The 13986-nt window shown below is 40.6% G+C and overlaps 1 protein-coding gene across 1 annotated transcript in view; it reads left to right on the top strand.

Moving 5' to 3' along the window:
* Window positions 1-11991, top strand: part of LOC134458061 (sodium- and chloride-dependent GABA transporter ine-like) — a 30258-nt gene extending 18267 nt beyond the window's left edge. The window contains exons 9-14 of the mRNA XM_063210164.1: window positions 667-779; window positions 1465-1605; window positions 3150-3246; window positions 6399-6499; window positions 10440-10610; window positions 11519-11991. Coding sequence (XP_063066234.1) covers window positions 667-779; window positions 1465-1605; window positions 3150-3246; window positions 6399-6499; window positions 10440-10610; window positions 11519-11572 — 677 coding nt within the window. The 3' untranslated portion in view covers window positions 11573-11991. The remainder of the gene's footprint in view (window positions 1-666; window positions 780-1464; window positions 1606-3149; window positions 3247-6398; window positions 6500-10439; window positions 10611-11518) is intronic.
* The last annotated feature ends 1995 nt before the right edge of the window (window positions 11992-13986 follow it).

Below are 13986 nucleotides of genomic sequence, written 5' to 3' on the forward strand. Positions count from 1 at the left end.
TTGCATTGCAACCGAGCAAGTTGCTAACTTGGTCAACAACGCTGCTGAGAAATGCACCCCTGATTGGCTGAAGTCTGCCCTTGAAATGATCCTTTTATTACACAGTATCCATGGCAGAGCCAGGTTTCAACCATGAACCACAATTCCGACCCCTACACAGGTATGGGGCAGCTGTGGCCAACTGGTTAGAGAGTTGGTCTTCCAATCTAGGGGTTGCAGGTTCGAATCCCCCCGACCTCTCCCTACATCTCCATCCATGGCTGAAGTGCCCTTGAGCAAGGCACCTAACCACACATTGCTCCAGGGACTGTAACCAATACCCTGAAAAATAATAAGTGTAATGTAATGTAACAATTAGTTTCGGTTTCTGTTGCTAGTGGATTTAGGTGAATGTCATTGTTGTTGAATCTCTATCTCCTGGGGGCAGCTGTGGCCAACTGGTTAGAGAGTTGGTCTTCCAATCTAGGGGTTGCAGGTTCGAATCCCCCCGACCTCTCCCTACATCTCCATCCATGGCTGAAGTGCCCTTGAGCAAGGCACCTAACCACACATTGTCCCTGGTCCCTGGGACTGTAACCAATACCCTGAAAAATAATAGCTGTAAGTCACTTTGAATAAAATGAAAGCATCAGCTAAGTGCAATGTAATGTAATGTCTCTTCCACAGGTCCAGACCTGCTGTTTAAAATGTATCCTGAGATCTTGGCGGCCATGCCTGTTCCTCCGCTATGGGCTGTCCTGTTCTTCATCATGCTGCTCTGCCTGGGACTGGGCAGCCAGGTAACATGCGCACACACACACATCGACCCAGGACTACTGACCCCTTTGTCCCCCCTACACACAGAGACTTATTGGGCACACATCTATGCTGCTCTCCATGGAATTAGGCAGAATGGTAAAGGGGTCCCAATGTAATTGCCCCATCCTCTCCTGGGCGGAGAACAACTGATATGCTTCTACCCTTTTCTTCTGATCTGTTTCCATCATTGTGTTGTGTGTGCACTGTGTGCACTTCAACTATGTAAAGAGTAACATTCGACGAGGCATGCACTGAGCGGTTTTAAGTCGACAAGGTGGAGTCAAAGAACCTCTCGATATAAAGTAGAGTGAAGTTAACTCCATCAAGTTGACTTAAAATCTTTAAAAGAATTATCAATTACTGTCTGCTGAAGCCTCAGGTTTCGCTACTATGTCAGTTTCGGGTCATTTTTGCTTCAAGTTTGCAATGTCAAGTATAGCGTAGCCGGCAGCCCCAGCTGTCAGTCATTTGTCAATGCAATTTTTTGGGGGGTTGATATGGAACGGCCACAAGGTTTTGACCATTTTTGACAACTGCTTTCCAACCATGCATGCTGAACAGTTTTATTCCATGTCTCGCAACCAATCAGAAAGCAGCATACAATTCCCAAGTGCTATGAATATTAGTTTCCTTGAAATCATTTGGTGTTGTGTGTTCTGTGTGTAGTTTTGCCACTTGGAGGTGGTGGGTTCGAGTGTGTTGGAGACTCTGGGCCCAAAGCTGCCTCCAGGCCTGAGGAGGAAGGAGATTCTGCTCGTGCCCGTTTGCATAGCCAGCTTCCTGGTGGGCCTTCCCTGTGTCTTCCAGGTACATTAACGTTTGCCCAAAAGATCGAAGGTCAAAATCTTCCCGTTTGCATTGTGATTTCACCATTTAGAGTCAATTTAATTTATGTTCACTTATGTTCAATATCTCCAAATATATCTCATCTGTTTAAAGCCAATAAAAGTTGGAAAATTCACAGGAACATTTCATAGAGGTTGCAGTAATATTGGTATGTAGGTCCTCCTTATTACTGAACCAATTGCATAATTATAATACTGTATTAGCTAGCACAAATATGCTCATATGGATTGTATAATTTCGAAGATCAAATTTGTGCTTTGAACTTCTATGGAATCCAGAAGAGAACAAAGAGATGAACGCTGGTTTAAAATGCTCAAAAGCACGATGGCCAATCTGCTCAATAACATTTTGAAAGAACTTCAAGGCATATCATCTGCTATGGCAAAATATGTGCATGAGCCAAACTTAGTGATCCCTGCATGAAGTTTTCTCACACTTTTCCCTACAGTCTACTGCCACTTTCCTTAGCCTCAAACAGATGAGATACATTTGGAAAATGTAATGTAATATATTCTTTTGAAGTTAGTGTAAGGGATGTACATAAGGGATGATGGCAGACGGGGTGACCGGTTCCACGAATTTTATAGTGAGGCAGTGGCTCAGAACGCCGGCGACGTGCGCTGCACGGAGACGGACTTGCCTCCGCAAAGCCATTAACTTCTTGGAACTGGTTGACCTCAAAGGCCATCATCCCGTTTATCAGCCATTAGGGTAGGGTACTTTCTAAAATGGATTACTGTCTGTAAAGTTGTCAAGTTGCCAACTGCACCAGAATCTTGTGAGCAAGATAAACACGACGCGCCAAGTGTGCGACTAAGTCAGCCATGTCTAGAATCTTAGTTTGGAATGCCGACATTGTGATTAGATAATGTGCACAGTTTCTACAGCGTTATCCCTTAGATACGGTCGGTTTTCCAAAGGAAGATTCTATGCACGTCGTACTCCTGACCGGTTTCATGGAATTTATAGTCACCCCATCAGCCAATAAGAAAAGAGAATTCTGTTGCGAAGGCAGATAATGGATTTTAAATTGAGCTTGAAAGTGACGTCACTTCCCCCGATTTCATGGGACCTCAACTGCGTTTTTAACGAAAAATTGTAGCATGTAATCCAATGGCGGTATTAAAATGATATTTCGATCCCCTTCGAGTTGTGCCACGAGCTCCATATATGTTGTTTCTGATATTTTTGTTTAATTATTCGTACGAACCCCCAAACTTTTTAGAAGGGTGTGTTTCTTCACATTTTTCATGCAGACTGCATCAGGACAAGATATTGATACTACTACTGCATGAATAATCTATAATCTTTATCTAGCCTCTTAAACAGCATATTTGTAGCCCAGGGCATATAATGGCTAAAATCAGCAGATATTTACTCGCTACCATATTGTTAGATGGTCAGCTTAGGTCCCGTGAAATGCGGAAGTAAGGGGCGGGACTTTCAAGCTCTATGACGGTGGATATAGTAACACAATGTTTTGTTCTTTTGCGCTACAACCACAGGGTGGAATGTATGTGTTTACTCTAATGGACTTCTACGCTTCGATACCTGCAGCCATGCTGCCTTTGTTGGAGATTGTTGGCGTTTGCTGGATGTTAGGTAGTATGGCACCTCTTTTGTACACATTTAAGTATTTTGATTGCCTTTTATTTTTCCAAGGAACACAATGAGGCAGAAGTCTCTCTTGCAAAAGTCACTATTAATGAAACATTTAAAATTAAATTTCATTAAACGTTTTATCAGAGTTGTCTAGACATACCACCACCTGACAATACGTATTCTTGACATTTTTGAGTGCGACTGGTGTGATATCCGAGGCCATTGGAATGAGAAACAGTGGATAGATGTCTGGTAGAGAACAAAGCTTCTCCGCTTTCCCTTCTTGTTAAGGTCTGGCTGTTACTGTATGAGATTAGTAAGGCTGTAACGACACACCCAACCCACGATTCGGTTTGTATCACGATATATGACCTACGGTTCGATACGCCCCACAATTATTATTTTTTTAAGGAAAAAAAAAAAAGAAAATAAATTATATATATATAAATAGGCCTATATATGCTTTCTTTTTGCATTTGGGCAACCTGCCTACATTAATTTTGTAGGTGTACTAAATTATTTTGCAGATATACCACTGCAACCTGTTCCCCAGGTGTTGACATCAAAACACAACACTGAGAAATAAGGGATATTAGTTCACCATGGAAAAATAGGCTTATTATTAATAGGCTTAGATCATATCATGCTGAGATGCTGACCGTGTGTGAGAGAGACAGAGACGAAGAGAGAAGGGTCAGGGTTCCAGTAGGTAGCCTATAAGAACTGTCTCACATTATCAAACATTATCCCATTAATATTCAAACATTAACTGAAAACAACATTGGTCATATTTCGTCAGGAAACATGTTGTATAGGCCTAAAGTTACTTAGACTACAGAAATGCAACACTTGATTTTGATGTTTAATATTTTTGTAACTTTTTTGATCGTGCAGCTGTGCGCCACGCTTACACAAACAAAACTCGAAATGTACCTCAGTTATGTTCTCATCTCACTTTGCAATACGCACGTTATCCTTTGTTTGGTTTTGTGATTTGACATTTTGTCAAGAGCAGGAATGGATGCAGACGCTGAAATAGAGCATGTTTTCGCTAGGCAGGCGGTCAATGCGGGGAAGAAAATGCTGCCTAATATCCACATCGACCTTAACGTTCGCCCAACTTCAGACACTTCCCTTATTAGAGCGTAGTGTGGATTGAGAATTTGGGCAGGCGGAGCATCTCGCTCTCTCGCTCTCTTTCTCTCTCTCCGCTCAACGTCTATCCCCACTCAACATGCATCGGCGCATGCATGAATCAAAAAATATTCACACGTTTGATAAAGCCTTCTTGGTCTGTTGTTCATTTCTGTGCTTTACCTTCCGATGTTTGCCCAAGTTTTTCGTCTCACGGTGGTTTCTCAGGCAATTGATAACAACAAATGCACGTGCTGGTTGGATGGAACATTTTATAAGAGAGGGGTGAATGGAAGTGTTACTCGCACATGTCAGTGCGCCCCTTTTCTACTCGTCTTTTTAAAGCACATATGCAAACATTTGCCTGTATCCTGCTGTTTTCTAGACTGAGGGGTAGCCTAACAACTTTGAAAGGGCGCATCGCGATTCTGCGAGGGAGGTTCGCGACAGGGGTTTGTGGGTCTGCGTACCGCGATCCCTCGGTTCGATGCAATATCGTTACAGCCTTAGAGATTAGCATAAGATTTAACTCTCTTTTGATTTGGCCCGTGGACTGTATGGAGACCATGGCCGTATAGCCTTGCTGTTGCGCTTTGTTGTTGTTTTAGCCACATTGACATTTTATTAGCACAACCAAAACTAAATGGTGGTGGTGATGCTGGTGGTGGTTGCCCCCACAATTCCTAATAACCCTAACCCATAGCGATTCCTGATCCTAACCTACCAGTGTAAGATATTGCTCTTATTTAATCGGCAACATAGTTTTGGGAATAACAACAAAGTAACCGCAGAGCCATCACAACAAAACAATTATCCCCTGAAGGCTAATGTAATTAACAATCCGGTGTGGCGTGGTGGCAGGGAATGAGTTAATTGTCGAACAAATCAAAACGTGTGGAAATTAGATCCTTACCGCACGAATGCACCGGCCACGACCTTAGCGAGGCGAGCAATGGAAGTAATTGACTTTGTATTGATTCGCGCAACAAAAGCGATTCAGGAGACTAGAGACGATTTGCGTAACTCGAGCGACAGTTTGTAGTTGAACTCCTGGCAATGTTATGCAAATTAGCTAGACGCTGTTCAGCGACAGCCTCCACAGCCAATGGGAATGCTGGAATTCTTGCATTCTGCTTTTAATGGACATACTCTAGTCCAGGGATGTCTAACTCAAGCCTGGGGGCCAAATTTGGCCCGGAGACCCATTTAATTCGGCCCACGAGATCATTTCAAATGTGTATTACTGCTGGCCCACATACACCATTAATATATAGAAAATATGACTTGAAGGCAAAATGTTGTGTATCACAAGAATAACAAGTGGGTGCAGAATATTAGTTCATAGTAGTATACAATACTATAAGCAGGGCATACGATAGGGATGTGTTATCTTCCTAGCTTTAAGTATTTGCCCAGCTTTAAATATTGCCTAGCTTTAAGTATTGCCTAGCTTTAAGTGTTTGCCTAGCTTTAAGTATTGCATAGCTTTAAGTATATACTGTCTGTATGCATAATTTCAGTGCATTTTTAAATAAATATATCCCACGACTTCATCCCACAATTTCATTTTGACCCACTTGTGAATTTGAGTTTGACACCCCTGCTCTAGTCACCTCTATCGCTTGCATCACTCTTGCTGCACAGCAGCGATTCTCTGCCGCTTGAATCTCGTCGTGGCCGGTGTAGTCGTGCGGTTATGCCTGTCTATCTCCTTCTCTCTTGTGCGTGTGTGTTTGAGAGAGAGAGAGAGAGTGTGTGTGCGTGTGCGTGCGTGCGTGTCTGTGTGTGTGTGTGTGTGTGTGTGTGTGTGTGTGTGTGTGTGTGTGTGTGTGTGTGTGTGTGTGTGTGTGTGTGTGTGTGTGTGTGTTACTTCCCCTTAGGGCTGAAGTACATGCACATTTCCTCAAACACAATGTCATGGAAAATGTCAGATGATGTTCAGATTAATGTCATTATGTTATACCCATATACAATGCTCATACCTCAAGTCGATTCCCATCATGTGACTTCTGGAATAGGTCCAACAAGATTGTTTGACATGTTCAGCAAGTCTCTGGGGAAAGGACCAAACATATTCTTCAAGGTGTGCTGGATGGGTATCACCCCCTTGATTGTTGTGGTGAGTGTAATATTCAACTTATAGGCCAACTTAATGTGTTCTAATGCTGACTTATTGCATTGAGTCCACACAAAACCTTAAAGCTGACTCAAGTGAAGTTGACCATTCTTTCAGGGTGTAGATACACTTCAGTAGGTAAAAAGGCCTTGCTATCAATAATCACCGTTTATTACTCAGATGTGTCAGACATGTCTCGGATATCAAAAGGCAACTATTGATGCGTAGTGAAGCGTAGTGAAGTTTTTTCCAGGTTGTCAGGATCATCATCTCACCATAGATTTTAAAGGGACACTGTGTGAGATTTTTAGTTGTTTATTTCCAGAATTCATGCTGCCCATTCACTAATGTTACCTTTTTCATGAATACTTACCACCAGCACCAAATTCTAAGTATTCATTATGACTTGAAAAATTGCACTTTTCATACATGAAAAGGGTAATCTTCTCCATGGTCCGCCATTTTGAATTTCCAAAAATAGCCATTTTTAGCAGCAAAAATGACTGTACTTGGACCATACTAGAAAATATTTGTTTATTGCTTAGTAAACTTTCATGTAAAGATCAAATTTGGCAGTGGGCAGCCCATTTTCAATGGGCAGCATAGTTGCAGTACCTTTTTTGTCCATTTCCTGCACAGTGTCCCTTTAACAAATTCAAAATGTTTAATTTCAAAGGAATTCAATTAGTAACAAGGATTCATTCATATTCTTTGACTTTATTCCAAATGCACATATACGTTAGCCTAGAAATCTAGACGCCCCTAGCGACCGCAAATTGAATTTGTTCCCGGGGGGCAGTCTAGCGGACCCCGGTCGTTTTGCGAGGCTGAAAGTTATACGATGACAGGGCCAATAAAATCGCGAGGGGGCCGGGCTACCTAGTACAGGAAACTTTAAGAAGAAACATGGTGGCCGTCCGTGCTACGTACAGCACGAAAGTGTTTACTTAATTCAAAAAGCCTGGATGATAATACATTTCGTGGCTGACATGGATTGATGTAATAATACACCATGAACTTATCGGACACAAATAGATCACAACACATTTTACCATTTACCATTTGATCATTCGATGTTTTAAGCTAGCTCGGTAAGCTAATTTGAGCATTTTACAGAACCAGATAGTCACACGCTATTATCAGACCACTACTGTAGGTGTAGAATGAAATTGCTGCCCCAATTTCTAATAAGACACATGCCATTAAAAACGAGACATTTGGGAGCTTTGAAAGTCTTGGAGTCGCTTACTAAATAGATGGGAATGACACCTAGTCTACCAAGCTAGTGGCAAATTTGATCCTTACATGAAAGTTTACTAAGTAATAAACAAATATTTTCTAGTATGGTCCAAGTACAGTCCTTTTGCAGCTAAAAATTACTATTTTTGAAAATTCAAAATGGCGGACCATGGAGAAGATCCCTCTTTCCATGTATGAAAAGTGCATTTTTTCCAGTCATAATGAATACTTAGAATTTGATGCTGGTGGTAAGTACTCGTGAAAAAGGTAACATTAGTGAATGGGCAGCATGAATTCTGGAAATAAACAACTAAAAATCTCACACAGTGTCCCTTTAAGGGCAACAGTCAAGCAGAATTATTGTTTTGAGGTAATTATAAGATCATTTAAAATTTCACCCTTGCAACAAATCTCAAAAAAGTTGGGACAGGGCCAATAAAATGCTTTTTATATTGGATAAGACTAAGCACAACACAAGGGATGAGACTGAACAGTTAAATACTTTGACTGATGGTATAATTTCATTCAAAAATGTGATATTTTGATGTGCGAGACATGATTTCAGCAGCTTAACTGTTAGGTGTGTTCTTCAACTCGTTTACCTTTTTGTGATGCTTAACATGTGGCATATCCTGACTGCAAGAAAACAATATTGTGACCTGTTTACTCTTATGATGGAACAACACTGTTGGAACATAGTAGAGATTGAAATTTGCCACCATTATGGGGCAATATCTAGAGGCGGTGCTCCAAAATATAATGCCTTGGTAGCTATGTATGCTGTTTAAAGTTTGTATATATCATTCAGCATTCATTTAAATGCTCTACATGAGCAAGCAGACCATAACCAAGGCACATCTGCAACTCCTTACCACTAAATCAAGCTGAAGTATTCATTTTCTATATAACCTGGAGGAGGGTGCATGACTCCATGATTTTAAAAAAGGATGACATATTTTCCATTCTGTAATCAGAGGACAGTTTCACATGTCTCCTAGGTCCATCTAGAATGAGCTTTTCCGCATGCAACACTGTTTAATGTCTGCATCATGTGCATTAATCAAGTGTTGTGTTTATGGTCATTTTTTTGAGAGCTGTCATTGTTGGAGTGTCATAGTTTGCTTATTGACGACGAGCATGTCATGATCTCATAACTTGTGCAATGATTACACAGAACTCTATATTACGGAAATAAGCTTATATCTCAGCAATTTTGATAATTCAATCTTTCTGTGTAATAGATAGGTAATAAGTCCCTCAAAATCTTCGCTGCTGAGTGCCACAGCATCTCTGTGATGGTATTTTATATGTGTATTCATATTGGCAGTCAATATAGTTCCTTTTAAAATATTCTTCCTTGTGTTATTTTGAGTTATCCAACTATCACAACATATTATGCCCTGTCCCAACTTTTTTGAGATTTGTTGCATGGGTCAAATTTTAAATGATCACATAATTACCACAAAACAAAAATTCTGCTTGACTGATATGCTGTCTGTACATAATGCTCTACCTTATTAACATATTGGATGTTTTAAAAAATACCAGCATTTTGATTTTATTCACAAAATACAAAGTGTCCCAACTTTTTTGGAATCCGCTTGTACACTGGCACTTTTAATGTGATTAATTGTATAAACCATTATTACTTTACCTGTTGTAAACAGTCAAGTAATCTCATGACATAGAAACGGCTTAAATATTTAAAATTACTATATTAGGTGGTTTAGAATGTGAATATAAACCAAAGTAGAAATGCAATCAGAGAGTGCAGACCTCCGCCAAGTAAGCTGTTTGATAAAACATTTACGTAACTTATGTTACACCTTGTTTTTGTGGAGTTAGAACCTGGAATGTCAAAATTCACCCTATTCAGCAATGGTATGCATTATATATTACTACTTCCGCCAAGAAGGTAATGTAAATGGGGACTTCAGATTTGAATAGTTTGTTTCTTTCTTATTTTTTTTCTTTTTTACTATTGTCCGTCTTTGTTGTTAAACCTATGTTTTGTTTATTGTATTGTTTTATTAAAAAAGAAAGGTAAATGCAAATATATTTAAAAGAAAGAAGAAGAAGTAAAAAATGAAAGACAAAAAATTAGGTCCCCCATAAGGGGGGGTGGTGGTTTGGGTTTAGAAAAAAAAAAAAAAAAAAAAGAAAAAAAAGAAAAAAAAAGAAGGTAATGTTTTCGGTTGCGTTGGTTTGTCTGTCTGTTTGTCTGTCTGTCACAAAAAACGTATGAATGGATTTGGATTAAACTTGGTGGAGTTGTTGGAAATGACCTAAGGAACAAGTGATTAAATTCTGGTGGTGATACGGATCACAAACCGGAACGAACCAGTACTTTCTAAATATTCTTCACCATTGCTAGCGTACAAATCTAGACGCCCCTACCCTAGTGACCGCAAATTGAACTGTGGTAGAGGGCGAATGTTGACATTCCAGTTTCCAACTCCACAAAAAGAAGGCAGAAAGACTTAAAACAAAAATCGGGTGTAACATAGTCAAATGTTCTAACACACAGCTTCCTTGGCGGAGGTCTGCACTCTCAGAGTGCGTTCCAGTTTGTATATATTATTAAGTTGTTATTGCCTGTCCTGTTATAACACATGTTCATTCACCTTGTGTATGTGTAGGTAGGTTTTTTTTAACTCATAACTCTGTGTGTGTTGTGTGGTTGTGCGTGTGTGTGTTCTTACAGATATCATTGGTGGTAACTTTGGCGTTTCACACCCCGTACTTTGGTACAGGAGAATATCCCTACTGGAGCAGGGCCGTGGGCTTGCTGCTCATTGTGCTCATGCTTATGTGGGTCCCCATCGCGTATATGCACGAACTCTGTTCCCCATCACATCCCCACGTCCCCATACATGTACGTATGTCTTGCACTTTTGTTACGATGTGCTTCGTGCTGCGGTATGTTGTGGTGTGGAGGAGAGCTGTAGTGTGCTGTGCTGTGCTGTGTTGTGTTGTGTGGTGAGTGCGATGTGTGTTCACCTGGTTGAATTGAGCAGGTAAAACCTCACCATTTGGAACATGTGGCACTGCACTGTATCAAAAATACTGGATAAGAGAAAGATAACGCAAACCACGCCCACTCAATGCAAAAGCGTGGGCTCAAGTTGGGTCTCCTAAGGGGGCGTGGTCCCCTCCTTCTTCTTCTATTTTTGAGGGGTTTGCTCAAGACGTCAAGTCAAGTCAAGTCAAGTCAAGACGTGCGCTACCGCCATCTACAGCGCTAAGGGGACTTGATTTATTCTCAACCTCAGGACTCCGAAGGTCTCCTAACCGAAGGTCTCCTAAAGGGGCGTTCACCCGACATAAAGTGGATACCGGAAAAGAAATAAAATGACGCTTCTTGTTAGATCCACTTTCTTTGACTGTATAACGCAGTTGTTCCCAAACTGGGGGTCGGGACCCTAAGGGGGGTCGCCAAGGTACTGAAGGGGGTTCGCGGACAAAAGGGACATTGCATAAAAGCGGGAAATCATTAACAGCTAACAGATGTATTTGCTGTTCTGTGGATTTCTAGTGACATTAACGGACAAATTATTAATGGAAAATGTAGCAATATTAATGGACAAAAAAAATTGCCTTGCAATCTAAATTTGCTAGGCGAAGACTATGGTGGGAGGATGGCAGTCGCGAAAATATTCTTTAGTCCAATAGGGGGTCCCCGGACTACTGAAAAGGTTTGAGAACCCCTGGTATAACTCATCAATGTAGTCCGCCCATCACTGCTGAACAGACAGGTATTCTCTACTCTCCCCTTTGCTATAGAGTGCAACGCCAGCTGAAGGTGAAAACCGAGTGGAGATGGAGGAGGTCAAATAACGACGCCAGGGGCCGCATGGCAGCCGGAGCTGATCATTCGAATCGTTCACCTGGGGACAGGGCTCAAGTGAGACCAAAAAAAAACAGCCCCAGCATTTTTGACATAGACCAGCTCCTCACACAGACACCCGTGCCAAATGCCACAAATACCTTAATTATTTTGGGCTCTGTCCAAAATATCCACATATGTACCTGTATAACCAAGACCTCTGACAACTATCAACTGACACACAAGATATTTAGGATGGACAGATTTATTTTTTTTACATAATCACACATTAACTTTTTGTAAGTGGCTGTGGAGAACGTATAGGCCCACTAAGTAGCAGTAGAAGTAATTCAACAGGTCACTATTCAACACTATTGCTTAGTTGGGTGTCCAAAAAAAGAATACACATCTTAAATCATTGAAAAGTAGGGTTTTTCGGTAACACTTTATTTTAGGGATACATCTATTAGCACTAATACATACAATATTAATGCCTGTGTAAGTAACTTGTAAGGCATGTACTAAGCAAAATAAGACAGTTGTTAAGCATGTATTCACAAATGTCTTGTTCATGCACAATTAGGGATTTATTACTAATATAACCTTAGTAAGGACCAGTAAGCCTATATTTCTATTTATTAGTAAGTAGTAAGTGGCAGAATACAATGTGTATAAGCTCCCGACACACTGTGTGAACAAACCCTGAACAGTGTGAAAACAGATGCGGAATAAGGGTCCCTATTCTAAAGTGATGCATTGGTCAGCCCAGATGGCTCAGGGCCTCCGCACTACCAAAGTCCCCCTCGTTACCTAGGGCCCCCACACCACCCAGGCCCGCACTACCTAGCACCCCCGATCTACAAAGTGTAAGGGTATATCAAATCTTTTATACCTGCCCAGTTGAGTCTTCTAGTTTAATTTTATTCATGACAATGTAAAGAAGGTAACAGGAGGTTTTATATAGCAAGGATTGAACGTACACTTGTCAATGGCGGTGGGTTGGTGAGATGTAATTTTCATTTCATGTACCACTGAGTTTTAATTGTAAAAACCCCCAAAATAAATGCAAAACATTAGAATAATAGTTTTGAAGCAAAACTAAACTATTATTTTGTGATAATTAAGTTAATGTTTGAGAACATTAGCTTCAAGAAGTGCAGTGCATGATGGGTACGCAATCTAGGCCAACAGACAACCTACTCAGCTCTGAGCCTACGTCCTTAGCTCCTCCCCTCAGTCGTGAAATTTAGTTGCTATCCAAACAATTTGCCATGTACGTAACAACAGAAATATTATCATTGCTGCATTGGCCATGCATTGCATTTCTCACTAAGGGCGTACCCATCATGCACTGCACTTCTTGGAGCTAAGTTTCTCAAACATTAACTTATCACAAAGGAATAGCTTAGTTTCGCTTCCAAACGATTACCCATCGTTATATTCTGCATTTATTGTAGGGTTTTTACAATTAAAACTAATTGGTGAATGAAAAAATGACATCTCACCACCCACCGTCATTGAGAAGTTTACGTCCAATCCTTGCTATATAACACTTCCAATTACACATTGGCAGCATATTGAGTGGAATAAGTGAGATCTACATGTCTGATGAGACATATGCAAAATTTGAAATATTCTTACACTTTGCTTCCCGGGGGGTGTGGGGGGTAGAGTCGGGGCCCTAGGTAGTGCGGGGGCCCTAAGCCATCTGGGCTGAGCAATGCATCACTTTAGAATAGGGACCCTTATTCCACATCTGTTTTCACTCTGTTCAGGGTTTGTTCACACAGTGTACCAGGACCTTATACACGTTGTATTCTGGCCCTCACTGCTTACTCATAAATAGAAATCTAGGTCTACTAGGTCCTTACTAAGGTTATATTGGTAATAAATCCCTTATTGTGCATGAACAAGACATTTGCGAATAAATGTCTAACAACTGTCTGATTTTGCTTAGTACATGCCTTACAAGTTACTTACTAAGGCATTAATATTGTATGTATTATTGCTAATAGATGTATCCCTAAAATAAAGTGTTACCGTTTTTGTTTACATTTGTGTAACTTTCTGAAGTCTATAGAATTTACAGACATCAATTTAATCTTTTGTCACCAATTATTCTCAAACTAATGTCTGAGGTCTATGGCGAATGCACAACTATCTGTCATGTGATATTACCATATAAAATGCAGTATTATGCAAAAGCAGCTGTAAAGTAAGCATACCTCAACGATGGTCTATCCACCACTTTCATGCTATTCTCATTCATAGCCAACATCAGGGGAAGGTACAACTATATGTCATGTGATATTACCATATAAAATGCAGTATTACGCAAAATCAGCTGTAAAGTAAGCATACCTCAGCAAAAAAAATCCTTCCACACCTAAATCTCATCTATTGCACATTTAGGTTTTTTTTTTAC

The sequence above is a fragment of the Engraulis encrasicolus genome, chromosome 11, assembly GCF_034702125.1.
Source record: "Engraulis encrasicolus isolate BLACKSEA-1 chromosome 11, IST_EnEncr_1.0, whole genome shotgun sequence".
Taxonomy (NCBI): domain Eukaryota; kingdom Metazoa; phylum Chordata; class Actinopteri; order Clupeiformes; family Engraulidae; genus Engraulis; species Engraulis encrasicolus.